Source organism: Mytilus californianus, unplaced genomic scaffold (assembly GCF_021869535.1).
Source record: "Mytilus californianus isolate M0D057914Y unplaced genomic scaffold, xbMytCali1.0.p SCAF_2, whole genome shotgun sequence".
Taxonomy (NCBI): domain Eukaryota; kingdom Metazoa; phylum Mollusca; class Bivalvia; order Mytilida; family Mytilidae; genus Mytilus; species Mytilus californianus.
The window spans coordinates 14,061,602-14,089,379 of record NW_026262668.1 but is presented as its reverse complement, the minus strand read 5'-3'; the positions used below and the strand labels follow the sequence as shown (position 1 = coordinate 14,089,379).

At 32.6% G+C, this 27,778-nt stretch overlaps 1 protein-coding gene across 2 annotated transcripts in view; it reads left to right on the top strand.

The window, feature by feature from the left end:
* Positions 1–27,778, top strand: part of LOC127729297 (angiotensin-converting enzyme-like) — a 52,470-nt gene that overhangs the window by 16,825 nt on the left and 7,867 nt on the right. The window contains exons 2-5 of one of the 2 annotated variants that reach the window (XM_052237037.1): positions 5,108–5,204; positions 25,111–25,256; positions 26,509–26,630; positions 27,492–27,646. In XM_052237037.1, the coding sequence (XP_052092997.1) occupies positions 25,121–25,256; positions 26,509–26,630; positions 27,492–27,646 (413 nt within the window). In that variant the 5' untranslated portion in view covers positions 5,108–5,204; positions 25,111–25,120. Of the gene's footprint in view, positions 1–5,030; positions 5,205–25,110; positions 25,257–26,508; positions 26,631–27,491; positions 27,647–27,778 lie in introns of those variants that run through there. The other variant, XM_052237036.1, reaches the window with a different exon arrangement.

Genomic DNA, 27,778 nt, shown 5'->3' with positions numbered 1-27,778 from the left:
AATACTGTTAAGACAAAGCTACTGTTTTGTTTTACATTAATACTGCTAAGACATGACGGCTCAGTTGTGTTGTACATCGATAATTCTAAGACAAATCGGCTCTGTTGTGTTTTTCATCCATACTGCTATGACAGAGCGACTCTGTTTCGTTTTACATTAATACTGCGAAGACAGGACGGCTCGATTGTGGTGTACATTGATACTTGTAAGACAGGCAGCTCTGTTATGTTCTACATCAATACTGATAAGAGAGGGCGGCCCTGTTGTGTTTTACATCGATACTTTTAAGACAGACCGGCTTTGTTATGTTTTACATTCATATATTAAGATAAACAAACTCTGTTGTGTTTTACATTTATACTGTTAAGACAAAGCGACTCTGTTGTGTTTTACATTAATACTTTTTTGTGACAAAATATTTGATAAAACTTTATAACAAACCAGGTCGGAAACTATTATTTCCCTTTACGTGGAATCAATATCACTACTACAAATTATAGTTGGGTATTGTCAATACTAATTAAATAATCTTCTAAGACATTATCTTAATTCATCATTACAAAATTGACGCAAATGAATAATTAACTATTTTTTGATAGAACAAATCTTTGATGATATATGAATCAAATTAACATCACAAACAGGTCAACATTTATTATTTATATACCTACAAGGAGTTATTTTCTTTCAGAACGATAGGTCATTCTTCCGAAGAATCAACCCGGACGATACCAAGTTTCAATGAAATTTGCTTCAAGGCATAACATAATGACCTATATAAGGTCATTATTTTCCTGGTTAAAAAGCAAACTTTAATTTACTTGAACACTAAAATCGTTTGATAGCTATCGTATGGTGTTGCCAATTGAGGGTTTACTTTTTAATTTTCCATATTTCGTAGGTTTAAGGCAGAAACAATCCTTTATTCCGTTTATTAGACTGACATACCAAAAATCGTCGTTGACGCAAATATTAACTTCCAAAACAAATAATGTGAAGTTTTGTTAATTTATCTCTACAATAAAGGGACATTATGTGAGATGAATTTAATAATGCAAACATTTCCATAACACTTTAAATCAAGCCATATTTAACACATTATGTGTAGGATTTTGAAAATCTTATTTATTCACATTGTATTGGAAATCATACTTTGACTTATGGATATTTGTTTTTCGTGTTACATGTACATGTATCACGATTTCGTGCTCTCTTCATGCCAGTTGTTTTTTACATCTGTATATGCCTTTTACTCTATCTAATCAAATGATCCAACATTCTTATTTTCTATAGAATAACAGCCATGTACTTTAAAATGGGGAGGGGATATAATATGTATTCCTAATTCTGAGTTTTATATTAAAAAAAAAGTTGCATTGCCAAACAAAAGAGAGAAAACAATTACTCTGAATTGTTCGTTTACAAAGTTGTTGAAAAAAATTTGCTTTTCCGCGATAAAATTGTCATGAAAATAGACAAAAAAGCATCCCTCTTTTATAAATAAAGTTGATACAATAATTTACTTACAAAGTGACTTTTGTATTTTTCATACACCGTAACAATTCATGTGTGTCTTGCTTCATGCCGTTACAGTAATATTTCTATTCAAACTGGACAATGATTTCTAACGTTTATACATCAAGTTTAATTAGTGAGTTTTATTACACATTATAAATGAGCCGTAGGGCATATTAAAACTTGACCACATCAGAAAAGAATATCCCACTTTCGTGTAGTCGGTAAAATAGGCTGTAAATATTGCAAAACTTTGCAGAAAATAATATTTATAGACGGTACATAAGTCAGATAATGCATATTTTAAGGTTTTTCTTGTCGTATAACACACCTCGGGGTGTCAGGATTGCCCAAAGAAAGACCTCCCTACGGTCTGTCTTTCATTTGACCAATCCTGACACCCCTCGGTGTGTTATATACGGGAGGTCTTTCTTTGGGTAATCCTGACACCCCGAGGTGTGTTATATACGGGAGGTCTTTCTTTGGGCAATCCTGACACCCCGAGGTGTGTTATATACGGGAGGTCTATCTTTGGGCAATCCTGACACCCCGAGGTGTGTTATATACGGGAGGTATTTCTTTGGGCAATCCTGACACCCCGAGGTGTGTTATATACGGGAGGTCTTTCTTTGGGCAATCCTGACACCCCGAGGTGTGTTATATACGGGAGGTCTTTCTTTGGGCAATCCTGACACCCCGAGGTGTGTTATATACGGGAGGTCTTTCTTTGGGCAATCCTGACACCCCGAGGTGTGTTATACTTCAAGAAAAACCTTAAAATATGCATTATCTATAACATAACTTTGGACTTAATATAAACATCTGTTCTTAAACATCTGACGAATTAGCCTTACTTTGGGACAATTCGATATTTGGCTATAATAACTACGAAAATTACGTTGCCATAGCATCAGCGCGTACTGCTATATAAGCGTGAATTGGAGCTGGCTTGCCAAAATGCGAACCTCTCCTTAATAGGTGTCAGTCGATTCCGGCCTGTCTCTACAGCGACAGATATGCCTTATACCATCCTAGGTATTGCAACCAGCTACTTTTCCCCCAAAATGGAAAGGTTTAATTTCTACTCTCACAGAACTCGCTCTTGTGTTGAGAGTCAGAGATAGAAGCACAAAGATGTACCATGTTATACTGATATCAACATCCTATTATTCATTTATTACAATACTTCTAAGAAAGAGCGGCTGTTGTGTTTTAAATCAATATACTGTTATGACAGAGCGGCTGTTGTGTTTTTACTTTAATACTGTAAAGATAAAGAGGCTCAGTTGTGTTTTACATCAATATCGCTAAGACAGAGCGACTATGTTGTGTTTTGTATTTTATAAATATTAGAAAATAGAGATACAGAAGCATAAGCAATTTTCAATTCACATATTTAAATTAAAATTGATCAATTGAATGTTGCCGTCATAATTGATGACCATAAACAATGAAAAATATTAAAGTAGCATGCATTTTGCCTATTTCAGGTACACAGCCCGTATGGATAGGAGGAACAGATGGATCAATTGAAGGACATTGGACATGGTATAACTCGACAAATCCAGAAAACTTGATTACAAAATTCTACTGGGGAGTTAATCAACCGAACAATTACAACAATCAAGACTGCTTAGCATATTATAAATTAAGTGCTGGTTATTTTTGGGCTGATGAAGATTGTAATATGGAGTATCAATTCATTTGTGAAAAATAACTTCAAACAAATAATTTTTTAAAAAGAATACCATAATCCCTTCCTCCCCTCCCCTCTCCTCCCCCCCCCCCCCCCCTCCCACCCAAAAAAACAACAAAAAACAAAAACAATTGTTCACCAACAATATTTTGACTTTTGATGTGATTACATATAGAATTACACTTTAGCATAAACCATTCTGGAGGTTTTTCTTAACGCTGTCAATGTTAACTAATTCAGTTATCTATTGAAAGTCTAATACTAGTATAGATTTAAATAAAGAAAGAAAAACTTTATTGTATTCTTTATTTGTGTAGTATGACATTCCTTTTGTTTTATGTTATTTGTGTAGTATGGCATTCCTTTTGTTTTATGTTATTTGTGTAGGATGACATTCCTTTTGTTTTATGTTATTTGTGTAGTATGACATTCCTTTTGTTTTATGTTATTTGTGTAGTATGACATTCCTTTTGTTTTATGTTATTTGTGTAGTATGACATTCCTTTTGTTTTATGTTATTTGTGTAGTATGACATTCCTTTTGTTTTATGTTATTTGTGTAGTATGACATTCCTTTTGTTTTATGTTATTTGTGTAGTATGACATTCCTTTTGTTTTATGTTGAGTTTCCTTTTCTGTAAAGAATATTGTATGTATTGTCAGAATTGTTCGCTAACTCTTAGCAAGTGTTCTCTAGCTCGATAAAAAGTGATTGTCTTAATTATGTCATATTGTAGTTTGTTTTTTTTTGTTTTTTTGTTTTGTTTTTTTTTATACCTTCTAATTGTTTGCTACAATTGTTTGCTAGCTTGAGTCAAGTCATGTGACAACGATTTCTATATTTGCAAAACAAAATGGATTTTAACAAATACAAAATACCTTGACATATTGAACCGTATCCCGTTTTGAACGAGGCACACATTAACAATGTGTGTGTGTGGAAAAAAGGGGGGACTTTATTCAATTAAAAAAGATATGAATACTGCTCCGACTTACACATCTTAACGGTTATTGGTATAGATAGGGAACATTTACTGTAATAAATACATTCTGTTTCATCCCTTTTTCATGTAATCGTGACTTTTTACAGGAATCTTCTTTTTATACACGAGGACGTAAAAGAGTGTCGGATCGGGAGAATTCAGTACAGAATGAATAACACTGAAAAAAAAAAAATATTGACCTTGCTTGGTACGGTAAGCCAAGAAGTCAAGCAATACTACCATGGCTTTGTTTGGGAATACCGGGAGCAATACAGAGAACATGAAACCATTCGGATATTTCTCCAGTTATGATTAAACTTTAGATAGGACGGATATTATAATTAAATATCAGTCGTTGTCCTTGACTATTCATTACACTATACATATGTCCTGCTTACGGCATGTTTACGAAGTATTTACTATTATCAAAATTGATCAATGAATTATTTATAGAGTTTACTATGTTTTTTCTTTGAACACTAATATTAAAATGAAATCAAGTATTATTTTGCGGCGGCATATTATCGGTCATTATCATCGACACAAAAGAAAACATGTAATCTAATGTAATTTTGGTTGTGTGTTTTTTTTTTTAATTCCAACATTTTCCTCACTGTTCCATATAGTCATAGTAACCTGCTCTAATAGTCTCGTTTACAGATTAAACCGTTTTTCTATATATCATTGTTTTATTATATATAATATTTCATGAAAACAAAAACAGAATACGGGAAAAAAGAAGGTAAAAACATTACAAAACGGTATACCTGTATAAAAGTGTTAACATCAACAATTTTAAATGGCTTTGGGAAAGAGGTTGTCGTTCGTGACATTTATATTTCACAGTTCAGTAGTTTGGGTTCAACGAAATATGCCTCTTTTAAATGGAAATATTAAAATAATTTGTTGAAAAGTTTAACGATTAAGTGAACAGGAACCATGACGTAAAGAAATCCAGGGTATAAACAAACTTGTACATGTACAGAGATAAGACGGTCGACATATATAACAGTAAGTTTATGTAGACAAAAGTATAAAAAGTAGTTATCTCATATTTAGCCATAATTGTGACTATTATATGCGAATTGCTATTATTATTGTAGTTATTTTAAGGGTCTTTTTAAATGTTACAAATACTAACTTATAATACGTGTCACAATGTGTAACTTTTTACTTTCAAGTGTAATATCTGAAAGATTTGAACTTACTTTGAATCAAGAAAAGGAGGGTTGTCAAAGGCGGATTTGGGTAGAGCAGTGCCCCTCCCTTATGGAGCTAAATATGTGAATGCATAGACTATTTACACGTCCCACTCCAAATGTTGGATAGTCCCCAACCCCCCTTTTCAAAATCCTGGATCCGCATCTGGTTGTAACGCGACTGTTCATCGCATGCATTATCACTTTGTAAGTCGTGCTAATAGTAATTATACCTTATAAACAACTTTCTGTATTGTTTATAAAATGTTTTTGAAGTTTAGAAGTAATTGGTTTATGATGAGCTTCAGTTTATGAACGAATCAACCATTGTCTCTCTGTAACTATTAGGAAGTCTAAGGAAGAATATATCACATCAAACTGGTCTCTGCTGAAGCGTTAAAAGCTAGACTAGACCAAGGAGGTTATATGACCTCCTTGACTAGACAAATCTTTACTTTGCCAGCATTAGCCAGCAGTGAGCCAGGTTCCCAGGCCAACGCGTTATCTCATTCGACATCTTACCAAATCTTTTTGTTTTATATCAATCCAAATTCCAACAATAGTTCTACAAAAAAGAGCTTCCTTTCACATATCGTGACAAAAATTTGCCCTCGGTAAACATATAAGTATTTCAAGGAAATGATAAACACAACATCCTTTTACGCTATGTTTTACAACACTTTTATATAATTATATTCGTTTGTGTAACCACAAAACAACAAATATTTAAATTTACCATATATAAATTATGTAATCGAGTAATGAAGGATTAAAAAGAAAGACTGTTCTTATTTTCTTGTTTCACTTCGATACAGATACACATTATTGATTAAACATGTGCATGAAACACCTATAGCTTGTCAAACCAAAAATATGTATATAATGTTTATATAGTAACTGATAGTTTGATAACTTCAAATAAATTGATACAAATGTATGATAAGATCAATATTTTGTTTTGTGAGATATATCAGTCATTGGCAACATATGGTACATGTAATATGATATTCTTTTACATAGTACCGCGTGCCTCTTTTACTGAAAAAAATATATATCTATTTTATTCAAATAACAAACAAAAAATAGACTCTATCGTAACATCTATAGAAATGAACAACTGAGGTCAACAGATTTTCTAATAGTTTTAAATAGGATTTAACTTAAAGGGGGAAATACGTCTATACAAAGGATTGATTGATTCTTGTTTGCTTAACGTCCAGTTGCAAGACTATACAAAGGAGGTGATAAACACATGTATATGATTTACTGTAAATAATAAAGTAAACGTATACTCGACATGTATAAATTAAGCAATATTCTGTACATTATGTATGGGTCATTTTTAGAAAATGTCGAATTTTCAGTACACCTAGTATGCTAAAACTTTTATTTTTTACGGAAAATGCACTTGTAAGTGTTTGAATGAAAGCTTGTAGGATTTATGAGCCTAAACATTAATAATCACCACGATTTAGATCTATTTTGCCATTTTGCTTCGACTTACTGTCTTTGGTTACTCTTTGTATCTTTTCTTAATCATTTATCGAAATCAGATAGTGGGTAATTTTTTTGTAAAAAACACAATTAGATACATACAAAAGCAATCAGACTAATACTTCGGCGTTTTACGTTTCCGCAAATTGGCATTACTTTTCCGGGAAAAAAAGATGACGTTTCCGCAAAAAAAAAAGTCTACGTTTCCGGAAATAAATACCTTACTTTTCCGAAAAAATAGTAACTATTCCGGATAAAATAAACTATTACTTTTTCGGGAAAATAATTAAGGAATACCTTGAACTTTGTCCTAAACGAAACCTGCAATAACTGATTGTAGCAGCCTGAAATTTTTGTAACAGCAGTATGCATTGCACATTCCAAGTCAATATGATCTACCTCGGGCTGGAGAGTTAGTCTTCGGGTAGTGCACACATACATTAGCAGATCCCATAATTTGATAAAAAGTGGAAGTAACGCAAACACAACAGAAATATAGTTAACATTTTACACCCGTGTATCGAATAATTAACTGTGCCAACTATGAAAATATCAGTTATTTCATTACATAGACGATCAAAGACATTTCAAGTTGGTGAAACATAAAAATATAACGATTCCGACATCATCATCTTTCTCTAAGGTGAAACTTTCATATAGTATATATAGTATATTGTAGATATAAGACCAGAACCAATATGTATAAAAATATGAACTGAATAATTTATCTAACATATATTCAGATATTAATAATTTACTACCAGGTAAATTTCCGGAAAAGTAATAAATACAATTTTTGGAAACGTATACTTTAAGTTTCCGGAAACGTAGTATTGGAACTTTGAAAAATTAGCGGAAATGCTATACGCCCTAATACTTCGCACATTCTGCAAATAATATGCATGTGTATACATATATGATCATATATATAGAGGAAAAATCATGAGAGATAAATCGCTCACAATAATACAATAGTTGTTATACCATCAGCCTTGGATGACAGATCTTTGTTAAATATGATAGTAACTTGTCTTATAATGAAACCTTCTAGATGTCTTTTCTGTGTGTTCGCGTTCTTTTACTTGCATCACATTTGGCATACTGAATTTCAACTGTCCACTAAATTCTATGAAATGCCAATTTTCTATTGGTTTTTAGGCCCGTAAACATATAAAGCATACGTTGATAAAAAAAACGTTTCTTTATAGGAAATACTCAATCTCGTAAATTTGAATATTAATTGGTTTGTTAAACCCTATCCTTATGTTTTATAGACCTAAATGTCGTTGGAATCCCATGGATTTTCTCAATATTACCAAAATCTCTGTTTGTGGCCTATTTTGATGTGTAAATTTCGACGCTTCATACGAAAAAGCTCAACAAAACACTTTGTATTTCACTTTCTCACATTTTTATTCCATTGCTTTTAAAGTAATATTGTTATTCCTGAGGGGCTGAAGGGACTTTTGGGGGGGGGGGGACGTCGGGATTGGGATTGTTTTTATTTATTCGGGTTTTCCCTTTATTTTCGCGGGAATTCAGCGTTTACACTTATCGGGACTCAGAAATTTTAAAAAGATTAATTTTTCGGGATCCGGGAAAGAATGTTAATTTTTTCGTGAATTCGGGATCCGGGAAAGAATGTCAATTTTTTCGTGAATTCGGGATCCGGGAAAGAATGTCAATTTTTTCGTGAATTCGGGATGACACCCCTTCCTACTGCCCCTCTCTCCCAACTACTACACAAAATGTAGATCATAAAATTTCTTCACAGAAGGTCCATTGCAAAATGATTTTAAATGAACAAAAGATGACCAAAATTTTACTTGAGCATCAAAAACTCTGCTTTTAATATCCAATAATGACCACTGAAAATCAGGACACTATATAAAATAGGAGATGTAGTATGATTGCCAATGAGACAACTCTCCACCAAAGTTCAAACAAAGTGAATTACAGGCAACCGTACGGCCTTCAACAATAAGAAAAACCCATACCGTATAGTCGGCTATAAAAGGTCCCGGCATGAAAAATATATAACGGCCTAATTATAACAAAACAATTTACGAAAAACAAATATGACAGACATGAACCTACGACAACCACTGAACTAGTAGGCATATGTTAGTCCTAACAATTATGACGTCTGTGACGCCTCCCTACGTCATAATTATTTGGACTAGGCATATGTTACATGTTTATTTCATGACTTTCAAGTTCATAATGTTCGAGGAACAGTTTCTTTATTCAAGGGGGTCTCATTGGGGGTTCTAATCCCGGATCCCGCTTACTGTTTTGTCAGATTCCCGTATCCCGCTTACACTATGTACGTAAGCAATTCTCATATTTTTGTAATTTCCCGTGTCCCGCTAGACTTCATTTCCCGTGTTCACGGCACAATAATATTTGACTTTCACGTGTCACGCTTACAAAAAATCGGCAATCCCGCGTCACGCTTAGACCCCAATGAGACCCACATTCAAGATGTCTACAACTCTTACAAAAACTTAGTAAAAATCTATTGATTGTAACATATTTTTATGATTATCTACTCGATACAAGAACAGACCAATAATTATCTTCAAAACTATAAATATCTGTTTATCTAATATAAAGCGATCGCACTCGCATATATAATAATGGCCACCTTTGTGTCTTTCAAATGTTAATGGTGTACTGAAATATATTCTGAAATTACGTCATCATTACGTCACTCTATTTTAACGTACGCGGAATGAACGTGTACTTCGATTATAGACCAGGTAATATTATCATCAAGACTATCAGAAAGGTAGGTTAATGTACAGTTAGATTTTGCTATTATTCTTAGGTCCCTCTTGGTCATATACAGCTCATCACGTGTTTCGGTACTTATACATCCCAGACCATAGTTTCACAAAAAATCGTACGATTTACACTTACGAAAATACTTACAAGTAACGTAAGATTTCAATTGAGAGTGTCAAAATGGTAATTGTTAATGTAAACTTACGTTGGGAAGAAAAAGGGTGCTCTCTAACACGGTCGCGTTAATGTCTAAAAATAGTATCTATCAAAACCTGGAAAAAAATTGATAGCACAGGTTATTTTCTGTCCATGAATGGGTTTTGTAAGGATACTGTTCGTTCAGGTTATTTTTAACTTTTCTTTTTTTTTTTTCTCTCTTCTTTTCTTTTTGACTCTAGAGTAGACGGGTTTTTTTCAGCACAGCTTTCAAACATTTTGGTGAAGGGTTTTGTAAGGAATCTGTTCAATCAGGTTGTTTTTTTTCAACTTTTCTTCAAGTTTTTTTTTATTTTTTCCTTTTCTTTTCTTTTTTCTATATGGAGTTATTAACTTTAGAGAAGATGGGGTTTTTTTTTCAGTCCAGCTTTCCAACATTTTGGTGAATGGGTTTTGTAAGGATACTGTTCGTTCAGGTTATTTTTATCTTTTCAAGTTTTTTTTTCCCTCTTTTTTTCTTTTTTATATATGGAGTTATTAACTCTAGAGTAGACAGGATTTTTTTTGTAAGCTTGATCTGATTATAATTTACATTGTTCAAGAATGACAAAACCATTTAAAACTGACAATTGCATTAGGACTTCGAACGGCATTTATAAAAAAAACAATTATAAATGAGTTTCTAAATTGTTTGCATGTGCATGTTGTAATTTAATGTATCTTCAAAGGTTAACGATTAACTGGTGTTAAATACGCATCTAGTTTATAAACGTCATCGGTGTCTCAGCAGGAAAATAATGAGCCAGGGTTTTGTCAAAGGACATCTCGTCCTTTGTCTCAAAAAATTCATCGGAAGGTACCAATACATAGTGGATAAATATTCAGTGTCTACTTCACAAATAATACAAGATGGTCTTGAGTTTTAGATTCTATGCGCTGGAGTTGTGTATCTTTTTATTTACTTTAAAGTTTTCCCTTTATTTGTCTTCGTGCTATCATGTTTTGTTTTGGTCATATGACTTTTGACGTGACTCGGTATCTGTGCATCCCGCTATCGGGTTTTTGACTTTGGGTCCTGTGGTGCAATTCTGACGCAAAAGGTTTTTTATAGTGTTGGTTTTTTTCCCATTTTGTTTACCTTTGTATTATATTTTACTTAATTTGTACTTTATCGAGAAAGTAGAATAGAGAATAAAAGCTATATACGGTATGCACTCTCAACTACACAAATCTTTTTTTCTGTATCTTTGTCAACTTACTATCACCTACAAACTTATTTTTTGGCGTCTTTGTCAGATTTACTATCAACAACAACACCTTTTTTGTGGCGTCTATATTGAATATGTTTGTATGTATGTTTGTTTGAATTTTTTAGTCAATTGTGTTGTATGTCTGTGGTGTATATTTACATGTTTGTTTAGGGGCCAACTGAAGCCCGATTCCGGGTGCGGGATTTTCTCCCTGTGTTGAAGACCCATTGGTGGCCTTCGGCTGTTTTCTGCTCTTTGGTCAGGTTGCTGTCTCTTTGACACATTCCCCATTTCCATTCTCAATTTTACACAATTTAGGCTGATGGATCCCAATTAACCTACTATGTCCTACTATGTCCTTTTGGGTTGCTCATTCAAATTCGTCAATATAACAGATCTATAAACTACTGTCATACAATTGGGAGGTTTAGCTAGCTATATAACCAGTTTAACACACCATTTTCTTTTGAAAATGCATGTAAAATGTCAAGGAATATGACAAGTGTTTTTCACTCGTTCCGTTGGTTGATAATGTTATATTTTGTCAGTCTTTAAGGACTTCCCCCTTTTTTAATTTACTTTGGAGTTTGGTATTTTTGTTATACTTATTTATAAATTCATCGAATTTTTAATTTAAAGGACTTTCTAGACCAAATAATATTCCGCTTTTAATTGTGACTGAATAAAAACACAAAACTACGTTCCACGCTCCCTAAAAGATCATAACTATTTATTTTAATTGTTTTGTTACATGTTATCAGTATTACATATATTTAACCTGAAAAGTTCAATTCAAATTTTCGAACCCAATTACTTCTGATTTGCTTTTAATGTTGGTAAGTTTAGAATCAAGTTTTCCATGACATTTCCCTCTTTATTCATTCATTCATAGGTGTCGTGATGCAAGACAAACCATGTTCCCCTATCCGATATACCATTTTAACCATTTGCAGCATTCATCCCAATCGAAACACTGCCGATTTATCATTGTTAATATGCAAACCTCCTGAATATTATGAAATGTTTGCCATTATATATTTGTTTATAATCAACCAACACATTACAAAGCTAGAAGTACTGTGAACAGATACTGCAAATCAATTGCCCCTCCTATACTAACTTGACACCACTAGGAAGGTTAAAGCATGTTTTGTTATGGGAACCCTTATTTTCATACTAAAGATAAAATAAAAGATAGTATAAAGTGAGCAAATTTTACTTATATACACTCACCTGACTAAGAACAAACTGTGAAAATTAGTTGAAATCGCCTGTAGTATACTGGTTGTCGTCGGTTCATGTCTGTCATATTTGTTTTTCGTAAATTGTTTTGTTATAAATTAGACCGTTAGTTTTCTCAATTGAATGTTTCATATTTTTTTATGTCGGGGCCTTTTATATAGACGTTGTGCACGGTATCGGTGCTTCTTTGAAAAAAATAGCGGGTTAATCCAATTCACGCTGTTTTCCTATACAATATATATCCATGATCAGTATATCATTAGAAAGGAAATAAACCACAGAAATCAATAAAATGGATGAATTCGTGCTATTTATATCATGTAAAGAAAAACTTTGCTCATTTCGACGGCTATAACGTCATTTTAAGGGTGTCCCGCTGTTACAATTTTGTTTTGTTTGTGTCTTTGAAATCACAATGCGGACTTGTTAGTAAGTTAAATGAGATAACATTTTACAACAGTATTGTATACAATTGATGAAAAATAGCGTCATAAACGTTTTTAACTGTGAGTGAAAGAAGGTTGTCAGGAGCGTTGAGCTTAGAAAGAGAAAAAATATCCCATTCAGCTGCTCAGCTCCTATGAAAACTTTCGGCCTCCACTATTACAAGATATAACAGATGAAAGTGGCTTTTAATATTATCAGAAAATTTATACATGTCCTAAAGAAGCTTTATGAAGTCATCACTATATAACTGCAGTCTTACTTTCAAAACATCGTCAGTTTTCCCGTGTCCAATAAAATGTCCCGATGGATAAAATGACGCATAGAGTAACCCAGAGGCTGTTTATTAAACGAAATTTTATTTGATCCCCAATTTTGAACACTCTTTAACCGATATGAACGGAAAATACATTTCATTTCTTCTAAAATGATGTGATATATATTTTTGTTTGAGCTGCAGGTATAAAATACGAAACGAACTTAGATGTCCAATAACTTGTCCCCATAACTGTAATTTGACGTTCACGTCATGATAACGCTTAATTTTTTGCATATTTGGCATACAATTAATCTTATGAAATGATCTGATCTATATTAAATAAATTCTTGTTTAAATATGCATCAAAGTAGATCTACATTGTATAAATAATTCAAATATGACGAAATATTTAACTCGGATGCTTGACACAGAACAGGCTCCGAGGCCAAAAATGTGAGACAAGTTCACATACGATCACAGTCTCACTTTTAGAAAAAGAACATACAGTAAAAATGAAAATGCATCCAAAATTGGCTCACCTTATTGTTTTCCCTTAGCCAGATTATAAACGACTCAAACCCAAGCTTTACACCCTGACCTTAATTCCTAGCGTTGCAATTAAAGAATCGGAACTATATACATGTATATATGTGAATCAATTTTTCTAGCCAGTTTGCAGAGCCGGGATTTTGTTTTCGTACTTGTATTCTTAGCTCCATGTAGTAGTATAAATATAGAAATGTTTACTGTGAGTAAAACAATCTCTTATCATCTACCTAGCAACATATGTATGAAAAGGAAGGTCACAGTGTTACTTCTAGAAGTAATGTGTGTGGAATAATGGAGTTTGTTGTCTCGAATCTCCAACAGAATTTACTGCTACATAGGCATGCGATGGACGAGTATTAAAATGTTAATTGAAACTTGTATTTTACATTAATTTGAGTGTTAGGGTAATAGTTGTCCGATAAATATGATGGATTGCACGCATTATGTATGTAGCAGGTGCAGTGTAATAATTTAAAGACACTCCCAAGTACATTTTAACCTAGTTTAAGCTCCCTTTAGAAAAAAGTCACCATGCACTCTACCCCATATCTTCCAAAAAAAAACCTATCCATATTTCTTGAAAGCGTATATTTTGTGGGAAGTACATCATTGTTTGCATGCATAACCAATTTATAGTAATACTAAAGAAAGAATATTAAATACAATAAATATACTGCATTGAACACGCTGTATGTGTAACAAATTGACACCATAGTTCCTTTTTTACCACTAAATCAACTACAAAATGTCTGCTGTGTGTATCGGCGGTTCTCTCTGAGCACTTCGGCTTCCTTCAACAATAAAAATTGACCGCCACGAAATAACAAATCGTGCTGAATTTGGCGTTAAACACAAATAAATCAATCAACTAATTTGCTGTGTGGAAAAGTTCATTTTTGTGTATAGTAGATTTATTTTTTCTCTTCGCAAAACGTCACAAAAATGGCTGGAATATTGCTTTTTATACTTGTTAAAAAAATCAAAAACACTCAAAACCGAAACCCCTAACGTGATAACCCGTTTGAAAACGGTCTAAAAATGTCAAAGAAAATTTAGTGTTAACCAATACCCAGTTATATTTTAAAATTGGAAGCGCTAAAAAACCCAATTCATAGTATAAAACGTACATGAAATGCACTCCTGGTCCATAGTACTTCCTTTCAGAAAACATTGATCCATGTATATTTACGAAAGCAGCTATGTGGCACCGTTAAAGTCCACAATTCATCTAAAGTCCACAACACCGCTATAGTCCACAACAAATTTCCGCCAAATACCATAACGCCGCTAAGGTCCACAAACTTTCCGCTAAAGTCCACAAAATGACCTCCGCTAAAGTCCACAAGAAAACGCTGTTAAAGTCCACAATAACAAGTTCCGCTAAAGTCCACAAAAAACACCGTTAAAGTCCACACTTTTTTTTATTATCCAAAAAATCAATTCTCTTTGTTTTTATCCCGTTAGTACAATACAAAGATTGGAAGTTATTTTTTTTATCAGTTTAATACATGAAAAAAAGTACAGTATCTTACATTAGAAGACTTTGTTCCATTAATTTGATCTTTGTATTATTATGATCCTATCAATGAATAAAACAGGCCAATTTGGACATCATTTCTAAAAAGTTGTCTAGTCATAGTAAATTGGTTAGTTCTAACATAATTACTGCATTCTTCAAGTACTGTTTTTTTTTCTTTAAATTCTTCTTATTCTTTGTAAATAATAATCACTTTTTGTTCGCAACTAATGACTTAACTAATGTACATAGCAAACGTATCGGGACAAGAATAAGAATAAAGATATTTATTGAATCCTATGAAACGCCAATACTGTCTTGTTACGCCCATTTTCATTATAGGATGTGCATATACCTTTATATGATGTGCACTTGTCATCATATGATGTGCAAACACCTTTATATGATGTGCAAATATCCTTATATGAAGTGCAAATATACTTATATGATGTGCATATACACTTATATGGTGTGCAAATATACTTATATGATGTGCATATACACTTATATGGTGTGCAAATGTACTTATATGATGTGCAAACATTTTTATATGATGTGTAAACATTCTTATATGATGTGCAAATGTACTTAATATATATTATGTGCAAAGATCCTTTAGTTATATGATGTGCAAATATTATTATATGATGAGTACATATCATTATATGATGTGTAGTTTCCCTTATATTATGTGCAAATTAACATCTTTATATGATGTGGTTGTGTCATTATATTATGTGCTTGTAATCTTATATGATGTGGTTTGGTTTACTTCATTATATGATGTCGAAACGTCATTATATGATGTGCTTTCATCATCGTTATGGTCAATGAACATGATTACGATTAGAATGATTACTGTCTACGTCATAACTGATTCCGATCTCCTTCTGCGGAGTAACTATTAATCCGGCTCAAATCTGTAGCTATCGTTTGGAAAATGGTTGAGATTTAAAAAAAAAAAAGATAAACCTTGGCATGTTAGTACCTCGTTTTAAGATGTAAAAATCACATCTGATATTGTTGGAAAATTGTCAAAATATATATGAATTGCAAAGTTTTGTTTTAATCGACGGGTTTACAATAAAAAAAACATACGGTTTAAGTTATAAAATTTAAGAAATAACTCTGTTATGTCATGCTCTATGCTCATTTTAACAAGAGAAGGCATTATATTTGTCAGTTTCTGTATAACTAACGTTAGCATTTTTTCTATAAGAAGTTAATACACAAATTTCTAGTATGTTCATTTATGTAAATTTTGCCTTGCTGATCATTTTAGCTGTTCGAGTTTCTCTTTATATATTCTCATGATAGACACAAAAGAATGGACAAAAATCGGACTTTGATAGGGTAATGGCTCATATAAGGGACCGGTCATTTGTAACCGCAAAAGGGGGAGTAGGAAGAAATAAAGGGGCATTTTAATTTTATCATTTTTGGAATGGAAAGGTGGCATTCAATTTTATATAGTTATAGATTTGCCGCGGTAAAATGTTATGGCGATGTCTTCGTCGTCCATAGGCATCAATATTTACGCCTCGTTCCGCTCGCCTTAATTGTTAAAATCAGAATCCTTAGTTTCAACAATTTCTTCTAACAGAGAATTTTTCATCTGAAGCTAATATTGAAAGGAATTATCTAGTATTCACGCTTCATTCAATTTACACGAACCGATTCGTCATTATATTGAACGTAACAGTGACGTAATTGTTGTGCTGTTAGATAGCACGAAAGCTTTCGACAGCGTATTGCATGATGCTTTGTTTTATGAACTGCATAAATATGCAGTTACTTGTGATTTATGTCTGCTTATAGATGAAATATACAGTGATATGCGCAGTTCTGTAAGATTCAATGGTAGAATATCTCGTTGGTTTGAACTAAAACGCGCGTCTTATCAGTTCTGTTATATTTAGTGTATATATACAATTTTTTATGCGACATTATAGACTCTAAATGGGGATACGTTCTTCTAGATATCAGTGTAATCAGCTCTGTTCAAGCCGACGACATTGCGTTACTCTCAACAACAGAAAAAGGAATGCAGCACCTTATTAACATTTGTCAGACTTATAGTGAGAGCTGGGCATTCAAGTTTTTTCCGACTAAAAGCAACGTCTTACATTATTCAAAGAAGAACAAGAGATTTTCAAGCAATCTTTCTTTATATGATGACATCATACCACTCGTGACGTCTGCCAAACATGTCGGTATTCTTCTGAACTGTAAATTTAGATCAATAGACCAGACATTGAATGCGTGCAGAGTGTTGAGAAATTCTGCTCTTTCAGTTCTAAATTCTGGAATTCATCCATCAATTTTAAACCCTTTGACGTGTTCTAAGATTATACTTCAAATATGTTACAGCAAAGCTCTATATGGTTGTGAGTTATGGAACAATTTGACTCAAACAGAACTTACGATGTTAGAAAGATCTCACAGATTTGTGTGTAAAATTATCCAAGGACTTGCGAAACAAACCCGTTCTGATAAATGTACAAGTCTTCTTGGTTGGTTTTCAGTTGAAAGCATTATCAACAGATGTAAACTTTTATTGTTTGGTAGACTATGTAGATTGAAGTCTTCTGCGTTACCAAAACGAATAATGATAAGCAGACTAATGGAATTCAAACATAAATGCGTTCCAGAACAACTTGGTTTTATACCTGACATCTATAAAGCAGTCGAAAAATATAACATGACAGATTATATTGTGAATTTTGCAAATACTGGTTCTTTCCCATAAAAAAAAACTGGTCAGTTATTGTAAATCGGAATATAAAAGCAACTGAAGAAACATGATGGTTATGCCGAATTTCAGCGGATAATGACTTTTATATGTTTAGACATATTCATTCTGCAATCAAACCACATAAAGCATGGACACTTGCTAAACAGTTTCCTGAACTTCGTGTCTCCGCCAAGTATGTTATTGACTTATGTTCTGTAGTACGTTATGCAGATGAACATTTACTTTATGACAAATGTGGCAAGTTCTTCTTGAATATCGTTGAACACTTACTGGTATCCTGTGATTGTATACAAGACAAACGAGATGATCTATGGCAGGACATAATTAACGTTAATCCCATTCAATTCAGTGTTTTTATGTACAGTCTTTCAGCACATGAATTCACAACAACAATCCTCTCATGCAATACGTCATATGAATTAGAAAATGACGAATTAACATTTTTCTCTAAGATTTGTGTTCGTCATGTGGAACAAATCTGCAGAGGTTTCCACAATCGATAGAAGATGTGTCCGTTATCGCTATTATTGACAGTGCTCATGTTTTCTTACATTAACTTGAAACAGTAACCTTAAATTCTTTGTTTTTAATTTTCTGATTTATATATTTAATTGTACACCAAATCTCTATGATAGAGGAAATAAAGTTATATATATAGAAAACAACGAAAAATAATGTGTTATGTATTTCAGAACGGATAAATTCCAAATAAAAAAGAAAATATTCTATGCTTTAAATTATATTTTTATCGATTAGTATCGAATATCGATGTGTTGAATGGGTGTCTACCAAAATGTCACAATGAAAGCGTCTTCATTTTTTCTTTGAAAAATTAAGGACAAGTTGTTACACATCTTCAAAACGAGTAAAAACCAGATCAATTTTTTCGAAAAACATCACCATAATGTCTAATTCCCTTGCAAAAGGAACATTTTGATATATATAAACTATAAAGTAAAGAGTAATGTCACAGTAAAAATCATCAAAATAAAGCGGTCGCATGGTGGTCTACCAAAATGTCACAGCATCGCTAACTTGACGTTCACTTAATATGTACTACAGGCAACGTATGTTTGCGTTTTGGTGTTTTTGAAACGTGTCTATTTTACTAAGAGAATACATAAAATAGGAATTAATTTTTTAGTTCCCTTCTTTGAAATGTGTTCCTCTTTTCAATATAACAATTTTGTTTCAATAAAACCTGATTTGAGTACATTTCAATGATCGAGACAGCAACTCAACAACAAATATAATACATATTTACTCCTTTCCGGAGACCAAAGAGGAAAATTAAATATCATTGCATCATACTTGTATAATATTAATATCTAATAATAGAATATTGATTAGTTTTTGACTTATAATGAATTAACGCAAACTTTGGCACAACAGTGTATGTGCTGTACTATTTCAACACTGTTCCAGGTTAGAGCAGGGTTTGGCGCCAGCAAAGTGTTTTAACTACGCCACATTCTGTATGTGCATGTCCCAAGTCAGGAGCCTGTAACTCGTTTGATGTCGTAGTTTCTGTATAACATATTATTTTCCCGTTTGTTGTTATGTAATTATATCAGACCGTTACTTTTCTCGTTTGAATTGTTTAACCCTTTTTTTTTATTTCGGGGTCTTTTATAGCTTACTGTTCGGTATCGATTTTGCACATTGTTGAGGGCCGTACGGTGATCTATAATAGTTGTTAAATTCTCTGGTAGAGAATTTTCTCATCAGCAATCATACCACATATTTTTTTCTATCAGTTATATAATTTCCTAGGCGCGGTTTGTGAGCGATCTAGGAAGTGTATCTAAAATAATCACTAGGATGTCAACACCAATGTTGTAAATTCGATGAACCCCGCTCGAAGCAAGGGCGTTCGACTCCAATCCTTATTAACTACTTCTTTATTGTTCCGCACTCTCTTATTTAAAACAACATATAATAATAATTGTTGTCTTATTCCTTACACTCACTTTATTTGAACTTTGGTGGAGAGTTGTCCCATTGGCAATCATACCACATCTCCTTATTTTTATATTGACTGTTTACTTATTCCGTACTGTGTAATGTAAACTATGTATTTGTTTTCGATCAATATACTTGTACTCATCATGGGTAAGACACAATACAGAACCGCATCCGAGTATAGTTTATTCAATTCATCTTCAACGCATTCTGAAACAAATACATTTTTTCCTTTTTGAAAACCAAACAAACATGCAAACAAATGAGTGATGGAAATCTGCTTAGCACCACAAAATGCTTGTGTGGAATTCTTTATCATTATTTTGAATTAAAACAAGAACATTATGGTTTAAAGTCTATTTTTGAGATTAACGGACCGTTTTGGCTGCTGCGGAGCCTACACACTGAATGGATTTCTTTCTTATGTTTTATATATATTTGCAAAGGAAATTTCAATGTCAAATACAGGTTTCAAGATTGGTAGTGTCTCCAACATATACATATTATTAAAGAAAACGCTATGTTGGAGTTTCTTGTGGATGTACAAATGTTTACTAAAAAATACAAAAAAAGCACCATAGCTAGATAACTTTTCAGAAATGTTGTCTGTTTGATTGATAGAAAATCTCAATACAAAGATCAAATTTATTGGAATCAAAATCAGATACTATAATCTCTTCATTTATTAAAAATATAATTCAAGCTGATAAGAAATACTTTCCAAGAACAAAAGTCCATGCTTTTTATTAGATCTATACTATCGGGAGTATAAAAAAGCGAATTGATTTTTTTATAATAAAAAAAAAAATGTGTGAACTTTAACGGTGCTTTTTTGTGGACTTAAGCGGAACTTGTAATTGTGGACTTTAACGGCGTTTTCTTATGGACTTTAGGTGAGGTCATTTTGTGGACTTTAGCGGAAAGTTTGTGGACTTTAGCGGCGTTATGGACTTTAGCGGAAATTTGTTGTGGACTTTAGCGGTGTTGTGGACTTAAGATGAATTGTGGACTTTAACGGTGCCACACAGCTACTTAAATAATATATATCTTGTCACAACAAATTGAGTATATTTTTTAAAATCGGTTTCACTCTGCTGTTGGTCAAATATCAGTTGATGTAGCTTTATTTGGGTCTATATAAAAAGGGGTAGAGTTTTTCATACTTTGCCAAAATGCTATAATTTCAAAAACATAGTAAAAAGTATGGATCGCCGACCTTTTTTTAGAGCTTTTAAAAGTTTGTGAAAAATGTTCAGATTTTGTAAGGATTATACACGGGAAATGTAAATTTATGCGAATATAAAGATAACTAAAAGATAGAGTTTTAAATAATATATATATATGAGAAGACAGCTCTTAAAATGTGCTCTCCGAAAGCAAAAAAAAAACAAAACGGAATCCCCATATTCGTTTTCTTACTTCATCACAAAATAGGTAAATGTTTTGTAAATTCCTTTATAAAATAAATTATAAACATTCTGGATTATTTACTTGATAAAACAACCATGATTTAAAAATTTCAATCAATGAAACCTTTTTTTTAAATGAAAAAGATGTAACCATAAGATAAGCTCATTATTTATTCTTTTTTAATGAAAATTTCACAAATTAATTTCATTTATTCATCATTCAATCTTGCTAACAATAATGGTAAAAATTTTAAATCGATTATTTGTAGTTTTCTGCAATAGCAAAATAATAATCTAAACCCCGTTCTACCTTCAAATATTGAAAATCAACAATGGCAGCACAAGTACACGTATTTCTATTTCATACGTGATGCATATTCCATAAAGTTTTTCCTAAGGGATTTATCAAAAAATATTGCCAATTTTAAACATTTTCCACAAAATTGTTATTGATGTCAAAATCGTGAACTAATACGCATATGATGATGATTCATCGAGTTAAACCGATAATACTAGTATATGAAATATGAATTATAACACTAGTATAAGCGACTTTTATTTTTAGAAAAAAATGAATACAACGGACCTCTTATGAATAAAGTGGAGATAAAATGAGATTATGAAAAGAAAAATATCAGGCTATCGTCTATCAACATCTTTCAAATAATCAAATTAAGAAGCATTTGAATATTAGCTAAATTTTAAAAAGACAAATTGTGGGAGAGAAAATACCAACATCAACAACGTGACAAAAAGAAACTAATAATAGAAGGGAAGGAACAGAAACAAGAAACAAAGTATTAACAATTTTACTAGCCAAGATTGAAGAAGTTTTGCGGCACAAAGAACATTTACTTAATTTTTAGAAAAAGAAGAAACTGATAATACAGATATATATGCACAAAATATTTTGGAAGCACACTCTTCATAAGAGAAAAACGGTAGTGTCAGTTTTTCCCTGCATTTGTTTCGCTTATTGTATCAAAATCAGTTTTGAAGTTTCAAAACATTCTGGATTTTGAAAATGAAAGACGCTAAATAATATACAAAAAAGATGTTAAATCTTCTCACATACAAATGATTCAAAACGTCAAATTGTTATTCAGTGCTAAACATTGCTGTTAGGGGCAATTTTTCATGAGTGTTTAAAATATTTTTTTAATTCTATGGAAATTTGGATATCAATGTTTGCATTTATTAATGCCAACCCCAACATGGAAAAATGAAAATACATAATGAATCGAAGCGACTACGAAAATCTCTGCAAAATAAAGACTTCTTAAAAGAATGTAAATTCTATGGTTACATTAAGTGGCATTTTCACATAAGTAAAAAGCTTGTATGCTTGAAACGTTCTTTGAAACAACGTCAGCATCCTTGTTTTATTGGGACGTCGTGTAACGCTCAGTGGTACCAATACCGTGCGCAACGTCATAATATATAGCGCACTGGTGTTAATACAAATAAATCACTTATAAAAAACTTCCTAATTTCAGGAAATTTAAAACATGTTTTACGTGTAATATTTGTGTGAACCGGAACTACCGCGGTGTATGCTTAAATCAATCCAAAATTGGTAGAATTCGTATTCATTCCATGAAAAGGCAGCAATGATGCAGATCCGAAAGATGAATAATAAGAAGAAGCAGCTCTACCGTTGAAATCCCTAGTATCCGTCGGTTCTTTAGTTTCCATGTTTACTGACGATTACAAAATCGTAATAGGTAAAACAGCCATTATATACCTGCTGCATCGGTTGCTTTTATCTGTTCCGAAATTCACACAAATAATGACATTTTGATACTAGAATCATTACGTTTAGATATTTTACAAGGTCTCGATGATTATATATAGATCATAACGGAAGTGTGTAAATAAAACCTTAAATTTCAAAATATACAATTACTTTATTTAGTGAAAGAAACGTTAAATAAATCTTCTGCAGAGAATCCATTTTTGACGTTAATGATAAAAAAAAACGGCGTAAGCGTGTTACGGTAAGTGACACCAGTATCTTGCGACGTCTCATAGCCGTTTTATATAGCCGACTATACGGTATTGGTTTTCTCATTGTTGTAGGCCGTGCGGTTGCCTATAATTGCTTGCATCCACTTCTTTTGAACTTGGGTGGATAGTGGTCTCATTGACAATCATACCACATCTCCTTGTTTTTATAACTCATCAGATCGATCCAGAGAACATGAAGAATGTTTCTTAAACAGTGGACAATGATCTAAAATACACATTTACTGATTAACAAAGACGTTGCTTCAGATCCTTATAACTTCACAGAAGTTGTTCCCTGTCCATTATGGATTTGATTAAAGATTTTGATTTTAATGTTTTTTTACATTTTATATTTCTACATCAGTGAATATGTATTTTAGATCATTGTCCACTGTTTAAGAAACATTCTTCATGTTCTCTGGATCGATCATTATTGTGAAAAAACGTGAAGATTTGCCAAAACAGAGCTTTCATACTCATTTTATATATAAAATATACTATATTCTTGTAGAAAATTGTAAAATCATTTTTTTGTAAAAACGTATATACTGCCGCATTTTTTAAATATATCAGTGTATGATTTAACTGAAAAAAGGATAATTTGCTTTTTTGAATATTCTCTGCTGAATTATTTCACATGATAGGTGTTATCACGGTACCTTTTCTGTATACGCTTGGCTCAAGGTGCTGTGTTTACATTTATGAAATTCTTCGATTGGGTCCATAGAATACCGATACAATGTACATGATAAGATGACTAAAATGTACATACTTACCTTTCATTATAAAATTGAGAATGGAAATGGGGAATGTGTCAAAGAGACAACAACCCGACCACAGAACAGACAACAGCAGAAGGTCACCAACAGGTCTTCAATGCAGCGAGAAATTCCCGCACCCGGAGGCGTCCTTCAGCTGGCCCCTAAACAAATATATATACTAGTTCAGTGATAATGAACGCCATACTAAACTCCAAATTGTACACAAGAAACTAAAATTAAAAATAATACAAGACTAACAAAGGCTAGAGGCTCCTGACTTGGGACAGGCGCAAAAATGCGGCGGGGTTAAACATGTTTGTGAGATCTCAACCCTCCCCTATACCTCTAGCCAATGTAGAAAAGTAAACGCATAACAATACGCACATTAAAATTCAGTTCAAGAGAAGTCCGAGTCTGATGTCAGAAGATGTAACCAAAGAAAATAAACAAAATGACAATAATACATAAATAACAACAGACTACTAGCAGTTAACTGACATGCCAGCTCCAGACTGATTGAAAGATTATGTCTTCATCATATGAATATCAGGCACAATCCTTCCCGTTAGGGGTTTAGTATCATACCATCATAACATATATGAGAAGAACATAACCCGTGTCATGCTAACAACTGGTTTTTAAATAAAGTACATAGATATAAGAAGATGTGGTATGAGTGCCAATGAGACAACTCTCCATCCAAGTCAAAATTTATAAAAGTAAACCATTATAGGTCACAGTACGGTCTTCAACACGGAGCCTTGGCTCACACCGAACAGTAAGCTATAAAGGGCCCCAAAAAATTACTAGTGTAAAACCATTCAAACGGGAAAACCAACGGTCTAATCTACATAAAAAACGAGAAACACTTATGAACCACATCAACAAACGACAACTACTGAACATCAGATTCCTGACTTAGGACAGGTGCAAACAAATGCAGCAGGTTTAAACGTTTTAATGGTACCAAACCTTCACCCTTTTTCTGAAACAATAGTGTAACATCACAACATGCCTTTTTTATTTCTAACGAAATCATACAAACCTAAACAATTTTGGAACCATGACATAATATGGTAGTTATAGCGATTAAGTTGAATGTGACAAACTTGTGAAATATTTTGTAGATTGTGACGGATGAAATTAGTCGTGTGTTTATTATGGAGCGTTACATTGGTGGCATCACTTAACAGAGGGTTAATTATACAAGCCGAAGCTAAGTTAGACGGACTAAAAAATGCCTTGATAGAATTAGAACATGAATTTCAAAGAGGTTTGTGCAAATGTATGCTCTTCATTAATCAAAGTACCGTCAAAGTGTTTAATTGCAAACCTTGCTAAGATAGAAGAAATTGAAAACGACTCGTAGGAATTAGATGTAAACTGCATCTTAAGTGTATAACTAGTTCTCACAACATGTATGCAACTTGGTAAGTGCAATCTTTGGAATAAGGCAAAAAATTACGTGTATAATAACGTTTATGAAATTTCTTTGATAATTATAATCGTATTTACAACGGAATTGTGTCATGAAGAAAATCATTGTTTATACCATCTAGTTACATCTTCGTATTAATAAGATTTTTATTGTTATAATATCATTAATATGAACTTGATCAAGAGATGTGGTATGATTGCAAATGGGACAGCTATTTATCAAAGACCAAATGGTGTAGATCTTAGCAACTATAGATCACCGCACGGCCTGCAACAATGAACAAAACCCATTCCGAATAGCAAGCTTTAAAAGACCCCGACATAACAAAATGTAAAACAATTCAAACAAGCGAACTAACGGACTGATTCATGTACAAAACAACAAACGAAAAGCAAATATGAGATACAGCAACAAACGACAAGCAGTGAATTACAGGTTCCTGACTTGGGACAGGCACATACAGAATGTGGCAGGATGAGACATGTTTTCGGGCGCCCAATCCTCCCTTAACCTGTGAAAGTGGTGTAACATAAGAACAAAATATCAGGACGTTGGTTTTTTCTCTTTTGAATTGTTTTACATTTTGTTATGTCGGGGCCTTTAATGGCTTGCTATGAGGTATGGGTTTCGTTCATTAGCGACCTATAGCTGCTAACCTCAACATCATTTGGTCTGTAGTGGATAGTTGTATCATTGGCAATCATACCACATCTCCTTTTTATATAAAAATCAGTTGAAAAGGGCTTAACTCAGCAGATTGATACAAAACACACAAAAACAACTAACAAAAACACGAAAGAGACAACTGAGTACCGCAGATACAAAAAGCTAGTTCAAGCCAATAATAAAAAATATGAAAAATGAAAAAAAAAGTTTGCTTAAAATTATGAAATATTAGCATAGAATATAGAAATGTTTACAGATGTTGTTTTTTTTTCAAAATTAAATTAAAAGTTAAAATTTTAACAACAATTGTTTCTCCCTTTAATGTAAATGAACCAATTGAACTTATAATTCCATTGTCATGCTTATAAGGGACTCAGAATAATAGTTAATAGCTATTTTATAATTATAACTGTACTTTTAGATGAAAATCATGTTCAAAGATGGTTCAGTTCTATTGACGAGGAAATGAGACGCTTAAACAATGAGTATGCTAATGCTGAATGGGACTTTGAAACAAATATGTCCAATAAAACAGAAACTGAGGTAAACAACGTTACGTTGTGCGAGCATATATTTGTTGAATTGCAAAAGAGGACGGGAATAATATTTGCCATAACTTGTATGTTTTCGTTGTCGTCCAAGACAGATATTCCATAACAGTCAACCACATCATGATGACGTCCTTAAAACTTTCGAGGAGATTCATTCAACCTTACTAATATCTTCCTTGTAAGCAGCAATCCTTAATCATGGAGTTTTGATAGATTTAATTTAATCTGCGAGACCTCAAAATTACTTAAAAAGTTTTGTAATAATTGATCTTTTGTCGAGAAAACATTTTGTAAATTTCAATTATTTTAGAAAACGCCCTTAAAACAAAATGCTAAGAACGTTCAGTAATAAAATTTGTAAATAAAAAGGAGTGTCAACATTGAAAGTGAAAATAGGAAGCCAACAGGAAGAACCATTTCGATGACCGATTCTACCCACAAAAAAAATGTTAAAATATTTTAATCTATGACACGAAATTAAACAGACCTATAAAAATCGTCATTATACGATTGAAAGTGCTTATCTGTGTTTTTATGACTATATTTATGTTTATATCGGATGATATGAATATCGGCAGTCTTCGTAGGTCATCTCGATCGTTAACTAGATGGCGTCGAGTCCAAAATACACACACAATAATGATACATTATAACGAGTTCATAATATTTTGGTAAATGTTCTTTTGAACTTTTTGTAATTTGGATATACGTTCTAGTATGTTGTAAATCAAATATGAGAATTTGAGTGAAATCGGTGAACATCAAATTGACAGCTAATGCAAAGCTTTTTGTTTTAAAGTTTCATAGTCAACAACTGAAGCTTTAGCTGTATAATACTTTTATTATTTTACAGCATGTTCACATGGCAATTAAGGCATCCAGATCAATGAGAGAAATAGCGTTAAAGGCTAGAGAAAAACAAAAACTGCACTATTTGAGAAAAGATACCAGGCGGAGGCTCAGATTACTGTCACAGTTTTCTGATCCAACTGATAAAAAGGTTTTAGAGTAAGTTTGTTGTAAGAAAAAACACATGTCACAGTCACGTGGTTAAGAGAAGATATATAATATCAAGAAAACAATCAAATCGTCAAATGATGAGAGTAAAAAAAAAGAAATTTAATCGAGAAAATTAACAAA